Below are 8665 nucleotides of genomic sequence, written 5' to 3'. Positions count from 1 at the left end.
CTGTCACTAGTGAGGTGTCCTTATTGGCCTTTCACTGTGTCTATTCAGAACATGGGCTCTCTATGTTGGAAGTGGGCTAGCTGGTGAAGAGTTGTGTTTTCTCATGATAGTAACTTATTACTTTAATGAGACTTTACCCTACTATAGCACCTTTCATCCAAGGATCTTTTAGGCATCACTGTGTGATAGGTGTTGTTATACCCATTTTACAGGTGGATCAACAGGGACACAGAGACAGGAAGTGACTTTTCCTAAGGTCACACAGTGGGTCAGTGGCAAAGTCAGGAAAAGAACCCAAAAGTCCTGAGTTCCAATTGCCCCGCTCCACCCATTGCACCGCCTGCACTCCCACTTAGGAGCCTTTGCTCCCAGGCCCTCCTGCTTTGACCACTAGGCACTGATTCCTTGATTTAAGGTTTAACTAGTTTGGGGCATGCAGTTATTTAACTTTAAAAAATAGATTGATTGCAAAGCAGCAAAACTAATTCTTGCAACCTTCCCTTCCTGAAGTTCTGCTTCCCCCCTGCGAGGGGTTTATATTTACCTCCATCACTAACTAAAGAGGTCATTTTTCCCTTCCCCACTCTGAGACTGAGAGAAATCAGAAATATCCTTCTTCCTTACCTTGAAGTCTCATCACGACAAGCCACGTGCAGAAGCAGTGCACCCGGGTTCCTAAGTGAACTTAAAAAAAAAAAAAAGAAAGAAAGAAAAAAGAAAAAGAAAAAGAAAAAAAAAGAAATCTGATTATCCCATCAATGTCTCTCGCAAAAGGGTTTCTCTGTGCCCTTCCCCAGTGAGGGCTAGGAACAAAGTTGTGGGGGGGGGGGGGGAGGTGGAGGGATGACTGACAGCCCTGAACTATAGAATCATCCCTTACCTTAGGCCATGCAGTCTGATTGGCTGCCTGCTGACATCCCCAGCCCTGCACTTTTTAATAGAAGCTTTTGGATGATCTACAGGGGGAAAGGCTTGGAGAGGTGCGTTTCTGACAAGAGAGAAAGTCATTCTGCACTTCAAGGGACTTTGTTTGACTGTTTGGGGTGGGGGGGCATACTTCATTTTCACCCTTAATGTTTTTCTGAAAACTTCACTGAGATTTTCCCTTGCACCAGTCTGGACTAATGGATTACCACCTGCTTGGATTAATTTTATCTTTTCTCTTCAGTGGCACAAAGGTCTTAGCCGGGTACCCAATTTGGTGGTAAGATTTCCCCCCGAGTTTTTATGATTAATTGATGGGTTCATTAATTATTAGCGACGGGATTTGTGTGTGTGTGCATGTTTGGTTCCAAAACACAATTTCTGTAGCTTTGCCTGATCATTCATTAAACATTTCGGGGTCATTTTTAAAGGACAATGTATAGGTTTATCCCTGAATGACGGGGGATTTCTCCAACCCCCTTCATTCTCCAATTTCAGCAATTGTGGTGGTATTTAAAATAAATATACAGGGATGTATTTTTATTCACTGTGCAATATAATATTCATCTGTCACAGGACTCTGGCTTTTGTTTGTAGGTAGATTTCTCCTCCGCTTCTTATTAAATATGGCTTTATCCATTATTATTTTTTAATTTCTATTGGACTGCTGCAGTTTTGGGTCTTCTTTTTCTCCTTTTGTTTTCTTTGGTCCTTCATGTGAATTTAGTCCAGAAAATATGCAGAGGACACAAATGACACCCGAGAGATATGTTATATTGCAGATACGTCCCTTATTTTCTCTTACCCCAAAATAAAAGAAACCAGTTAGAATGTGGCTGATAATTGACCTGTAGTATTCAACCTTTTAAAAATAAAAACATTGACAAAATGTCATCAAAGGTTAGATCCCTCCTTGAAGAACAGAAATGCAAAACAAACAATCATGGATCACTTGAAGTTAGAAGATGTTTAGTACAATGTATAAGATAGTACAATATTTCAGTCAATTTCTCAGTTTATCACATATGATTTCTCATTGGGATGAGTCTCTTATGTCTCTATACAATGTAGGTAGGGGACTGGGTATGTATGGAACCAAGAGGCAGAAACTAGTTATGTCAAAATATTTGAATTATTTTTCCCCCTTCCAGAAAAGCTTTTTTTTTATTAATTAATTAAATCCCTTCTATGCAGACTTGGTGATGCAGAGAAGTAGGTTGGAGTGAACTTAGAACTGGGCTGCCATGTCTGGGGAAAGAGGAAGGGGAACAATCATTAAACAAGTCTGTTAATTATCATGGGGATTAAGAATGAAAATTTCAATTATTGCTGTCAAGGCATGTCTAATAATGTGACTATGAGTATATAATTTCTAATCCTTTAAAAGATACGCAGACCCCTTAAACCGGGAAAATCTCAGCCTGTGTTTTTTTTTTGTTTTTTTTTTTGCAAAATAAAATTCTCTATCCTGATCACGAATGCTGAACTTGAGGGCCTATGCCTGGCATTGGAGGTCCACCAAAATGAAGACCTTGTCAGATTCCTTTAGACCCTTCTCCTCCTCGTTTAATAATCAAGACTGTGAAGCAATGCGTCTGGAGAGGGGGGTGCCTGCTGGGTGGCTGTGTCTAAAGAGAAAAAATGCCTTTGGAGTTGCACAGGATGATTGGACTTTGTTGTGCAACCAACTGTTTGAGAATCCAATTGGGTTCTCACCCTGAATGAGATTCTGACATAACTCAGTTAGGGTTAAATAATTGAGTCAGGAGCCATCTGCTGAGATTTTCATACTGAGGAATGAAAATCCCCTGGAAGAGATAGATCTGTTTTCCTTCTCAAGTAGAGATTTCTTCCTTAGAATGAGTCTTCTCCCTGTTGGCAGAGAAACACACCACAGAGAGTGCATTCCCCAGGCCCTTGGCTTCCCCAGGCACAAATCATACAAACAATGGTCAGTCACACAAATATGTTGGGCTCGGCAAGCAGCGACAATGGGAGTGGAGAGAGTTAATCAATCAATATAGAACTTGCCTACAATTCAAGTAATCTGTACCCTGCATCGTTTAGGAGAGCCCTGTTCCCTGGCAGTGTTCAGAGTACTAGAGGAGTCTCTGCCACACAGATATGATGGGGTGACTGAGTCTTAAAATGGGGGCGGGGAGACAAAGTGGCTAAAGCTTTTGAGAGACTTTTTGCAGGCTGAGTAGCAGCAGGCAATGATTATCTGGAGCAAGGACTCCCTGGCAGTTTGAGAATTCTTGCTGCTAAGACCATGCCTTCCAAAGCAGAGGAAATAAACAAGAGCTCCAGACTTAAGGCTCCAGTTCAGCAACACACTTCACCACACTCTTAATTTTAAGCATGTCCTTAAGTCTCACTTAAGTCAAGTGCTTAAATGCTTTGCTGAACTGTGTTCTAATTTACTTTGCAATAGTGCCTACGCTGAGAAGCACCTTTAAAAGGCAGCTGCCTCCTTTTAAGCACTCCCTCTAAAATACCCTCATGAAGTACCCAGTGACCTTTAGCTGTACACCAACCTCTGTGAGATGAATAATTGCTAGACCTTTAGGTAGGTGCTTGATTTGGGTTTCACCAGACCTCAAGGCTCATAGACTCAAGATCAGAAGGGACCATTATGATCATCTAGTCTGACCTCCTGCACAATGCAGGCCACAGAATCTCACCCATCCACTCCTGTAACAAACCCCTAATCTATGTCTGAGTTAGTGAAGTCCTCGGATTGTGGTTTAAAAACCTCAAGATGCAGACAGTCCTCCAGCAAGTGACCCATGCCCCATGCTGCAGAGGAAGGTGAAAAACCTCCAGGGCCTCTGACAATCTGCCCTGGAGGAATATTCCTTCCCGACCCCAAATATGGCGATCAGCTAAACCCTGAGCATGTGGGCAAGACTCACTAGCCAGCACCCAGGAAAGAATTCTCTGTAGTAACTCAGATCCCACGCCATCTAACATCCCATCACAGGCCACTGGGCATATTTACCTGCTAATAATCAAAGATCAATTAATTGCCAAAATTAGGCTATCCCATCATATCATCCCCACCATAAACTTATCAAATTTAGTCTTGAAACCAGATATGTCTTTTGCCCCCACTACTCCCCTTGGGAGGCTCTTCCATAACTTCACTCCTCTAATGGTTAGAAACCTTCACTTAATTTCAAGTCTAAACTTCCTAGTGGGTGTAGTCATTCTAGAGCAACCCCATGGGGCATTTCCCTATCCTGTGTTGGAATATTTGCCTCTCAGACTACATTCCGCTTCCATCTGCAGTAGGCCAACTCCACTGAAGTCAATGGGGTTGAGCCACTATAAATGGGGGCCAAACTGGATCCTACTGTGTGCACAGAATGTGTCAATGTAGGCTAGGAAAATACACTAAGAAACAGAGCCAAAGTGAATAGTAGGCAGAATCCAAGGTCTCTAGAACAATTCTGATTCTTCTGCAACTCAGCTAAAGGATTCAGTTCGGGTTGGAAATAAACCAATATAATGTCTTTCAAACAAGGAATAAGAATAAAAAAAGATAAAATCCACTGAGGGACTCGCATGTCCCAAAGTTTTGTAACACCTAGGCCTCATGGCAGCAGCTGGATAGACATGATAGATAAGGTCTGTCCAGGTTTTCCCAAGATTGTCCCTTCTTTTAATGTATCCATCCTGAGATATCTGTAAGGGTGGTCAGTACACACTGCCAGCTGTCTAGTTTTATGGGCTCAGGATCATCCTGGTTGTCCTGTTTTTTTGTACCTCAGAGATGGCATTCCTAGATGTAGAAGGTACCTCCCAATATCTGGAGCTGTTACAGTCTATCACAGCCACAAAAGAACCAATCAGAAGAGTCGAACGACAGAGTATTCCCAAAACCAGTCTATTGGGTCAATACGGCACATACTAAAATTGAGTCCAGTATCCACGTCTGACGAATGAATCTTCAAAGGCTTGATCCTATAGTTCTTACCACAGCAAATCTCCCCTTGCAGTTGACGGTCACTCTCGTGCACTAAGGGCTTCTGGACTGGGCTGTTGGTCTCTCTTTCTAAAAATTAACATGTGAGACAGGGCAGGGAAACTGGGATGATTTTTCAGTCTGCAAAGTCAAACCCAGACTAAATGTTGGTTGGGATCCAGGTTCCATTTTATCTGAGATTCTGTAGTTCTCTGGGATTGAGGTAAATGGTTCCAGCCCATATGCATATAACATACATTTTATATATAAACCTTTCTGGAAAAGGCCCTGATTCACCAAGGTTCTTCAGCATGCATGAAACATTGGAGAGAATGGGAAGTAAATGGGACTATAGACATGCTAAAGTACCTCGCTGGGTCTCCTTCCCACCCACCCACTCATAACAACCATTTAATAAAAAAAGAGACAGTCCTGCCCCCAAAGGCTTACATTCTAAATAGACAAAACAAATTGGGTGAAACAATAATTAGAAACAGAATAACAAAACACCTGGATCATGTTCTGATGGGATCTTTAAAGGAAAATTGTGGCTCACTAATCTCTTAGAATTCTTTGAACATGTTAATAAAATAGTGGAAAAAGGAGAACCCACTGGAGTTACCAGTTGAATTTATTTAGACTTCCAAAAGGCATTCAACTAGGTCCTACACAAAAGGCGCTAAGTACTTACAGCATGAGAAGCAAAGTATTATCAGGGATCAAAAAATGGCCCAAGACAGAAAGCAAAGAGTAGGATGAAATGGTTAATGTTCAGCATGGAAGAAGTTAACAGTGGGGGTCTCAAGCTTCCATACTAGTTCCTGTGTTGTTTAATACATTGATTAATAATCTGGAAAGAGGATTGAGTTGGAAGAGGGCAAAATTTGCAGATGATTTGAAATCATTTAGGTTAGTCACCACCAGAGAGGAGTGTGATGAACTTCCGAGAAACTGGACTATGCTTGGTCAATGGGCAACATTTTGGCAAATGAAAGTCAGTGTTGATAAATACAGAGTAATTCACACTGGAGGGAAAAATAATCTACTCACATATTTTACAGGGTTATAAATTAAGGGTATCAACTCAAGAAAAAGACCTGGGTATCATTGTTGGCAGCTCAGTGAAACCTCTGCTCAATGCGCAGCTGTGGTCAAAAATACAAACAAGAGGCTAGGATGTATAAGGAATGAGATGGAGAATAATACATAATATTCTAATGCCATGCTATAAAGCAATGTTGCAGACTCGCCTTTGAACTGTGTGCAGCCCAGGATCTCCAAAAGGCTATTGCAGAGTTAGAGGGGATTCAGAGAAGAGTGATGAGATGATGAAGAGCCAGGAAAGACTTTTATATGAAGAGAGATTGAAACAATTAGGATTGTTGCCTTGGAAAGGAAACAAATAAGATAAAAAAATATATAAAATATTGAAGGGTCTAGAGAAGATAGATCAGGAAGTTCTGCTCTCTTTGTTTCAGAACGTGAGAACAAGGGACATACTTTGAAATTAAAAGGTGGAAAATTCAAAACTAATAAAAGGAGATATTTTTTCCACAGTTTGTAATTAGTTTGTAATTAGAACGTGGAACTCACTGCCACAGGAAGTTGTTGAGGCCAAGATTCAAAGAGAGATCGAATAGTTATATGGATACCAAGAAAGTCCCGAGTTAATGAAAATGAACATTGTGGAAGGGATATGTAAGCTAATCTCTAACTATTAGAGACCAGGGTGAGACCTAATGTTGGGAGCAAGATACTGGGCTAAATGGACCTTGGATCTGATGCAGTCTGGCAATTCATAGAATCGTATGGTCGGAAGGACTACAAGAGTCATACAGTCTAATCCCCTGTCAAGATGCAGGATTTCCGAGGTTCCCAAGAAAGACAAAGGGTGGGAGAGAAGGTGACTTACCCAAGGTTACACAACAGATTAGTGGCAGCGTAAAGAATAGAATTTCCTAATGCTCCCAAAGGGTTAATAGTGAGGTCCATAATACAACTCTTTCTAGTCCTTAGGACTGGGGCTATTATGAAAGATCTTCTGTTATTACTCCAGTGAACCTGAAAGCTGACTAATGGGATCTGAAAATGACTCCGCTTGCATGTGGTGTCTTGAACTAGTGCCTGATCTTCATGGGTGCTGAGCACCAGCAGCTCCTCCCAATGTCAAGTGGAGTTGTGGATGCTCAACCCCTTTGAAAATCAGGCCCAGGTTATCTCAAGTTGGGCTTCCAAAAACCAGACACCACTTGTGAAACTGTTGTCTTAATGGACTGGAAGAGTCTCCAATAGCTGTATCATCCACTCTCGCCTAGTACAGGTCTTTGTTCCCCCTAGTGGCTTCATTTCAAGTAAGACACATGCACTTAGCTCTGACAGTCTCTGGTTGAAGCCCTATTATAGGGTTATGATGATATAAAAAAGCAGAATGTCTATCAAAATTCTATGCTTTTTATAACTAACATTCCAGTAACATAGTCTAGCGGCTGCAACTAGATTGTGCTCAGTGTTAATTCCCTGATTTATGGCTTATTAAGCAGTTCAGTGACTAATATTCATTCCCACTGGTGACAGTTCCTTGGCTGTGGTGAACTGAGGGGGCCGCAGGATAGTATTTAGTGGACAGGACTGGAAATACGCTGACAGTCTATTTTCCCTGCTGTTGCTACCACCGCCATCTGTGCGGTCCCCATCCTGTGGTTAAATAGAAGGTTCCAGAGCTGTCAGGCCTTGACCCGTCCCAGAGCTAACCACTTAATTGGTCTTGAGGGTCCGTAGCTGTATTGCAACATACAAACTATGACCTGAAAAGAATGTTACGTTTGCAAAGTCAAGCACCCAGAAGTTAAAACTGCCAGATTTACAGTTCCCAATGCCACCATAATTCAACCCCCTCATGTGTATGCATTTTGACACTAAACTGAGGAGTGGTAGATATGCTGGAGGGTAGGTACACAATACAGAGGGACCTAGACATATTAGAGGATTGGGTAAAAAGAAACCTGGTGAGGTTCAACAAGGACAAGTGCAGAGTCCTGCAGTTAGGATGGAAGAATCCCATGCATAGTTTGCTCAGGAAGGATAGACAGGGGAAAAAGGGAGGAGGTGTTGCCTTATATATTAAAAAGGTACACACTTGGACTGAGGTGGAGATGGACATAGGAGATGGAAGTGTTGAGAGTCTCTGGATTAGGATAAAAGGGGTAAAAAACAAGGGTGATGTCATGCTAGGAGCCTACTACAGGCCACCTAACCAGGTGGAAGAGGTGAATGAGGCTTTTTTTAAACAACTAACAAAATCATCCAAAGCCCAAGATTTGGTGGTGATGGGGGACTTCAACTATCCAGATATATGTTGGGAAAATAACACCGCGGGGCACAGACTATCCAATAAGTTCCTGGACTGCATTGCAGACAACTTTTTATTTCAGAAGGTTGAAAAAGCTACTAGAGGGGAAGCTGTTCTAGACTTGATTTTAACAAATAGGGAGGAACTTGTTGAGAATTTGAAAGTAGAAGGAAGCTTGGGTGAAAGTGATCATGAAATCATAGAGTTTGCAATTCTAAGGAAGGGTAGAAGGGAGTACAGCAAAATAGAGACAATGGATTTCAGGAAGGCGGATTTTGGTAAACTCAGAGAGCTGATAGGTCAGGTCCCATGGGAATCAAGACTGAGGGGAAAAACAACTGAGGAGAGTTGGCAGTTTTTCAAAGGGACACTATTAAGGGCCCAAAAGCAAGATATTCCGATGGGTAGGGAAGATAGAAAATGTG

At 41.8% G+C, this 8665-nt stretch overlaps 1 protein-coding gene across 1 annotated transcript in view; it reads left to right on the top strand.

Annotated features, from left to right (window-relative positions):
* Window positions 1–1084: 1084 nt before the first annotated feature.
* WNT3 (Wnt family member 3) overlaps window positions 1085–8665 on the top strand; it is a 71455-nt gene continuing 63874 nt past the window's right edge. The window contains exon 1 of the mRNA XM_050934977.1: window positions 1085–1204. Within this exon, the coding sequence (XP_050790934.1) occupies window positions 1125–1204 (80 nt within the window). The 5' untranslated portion in view covers window positions 1085–1124. The remainder of the gene's footprint in view (window positions 1205–8665) is intronic.

This window comes from Gopherus flavomarginatus, chromosome 25 (assembly GCF_025201925.1).
Source record: "Gopherus flavomarginatus isolate rGopFla2 chromosome 25, rGopFla2.mat.asm, whole genome shotgun sequence".
NCBI lineage: Eukaryota > Metazoa > Chordata > Testudines > Testudinidae > Gopherus > Gopherus flavomarginatus.
This window is presented reverse-complemented; position numbering and strand designations above follow the sequence as displayed.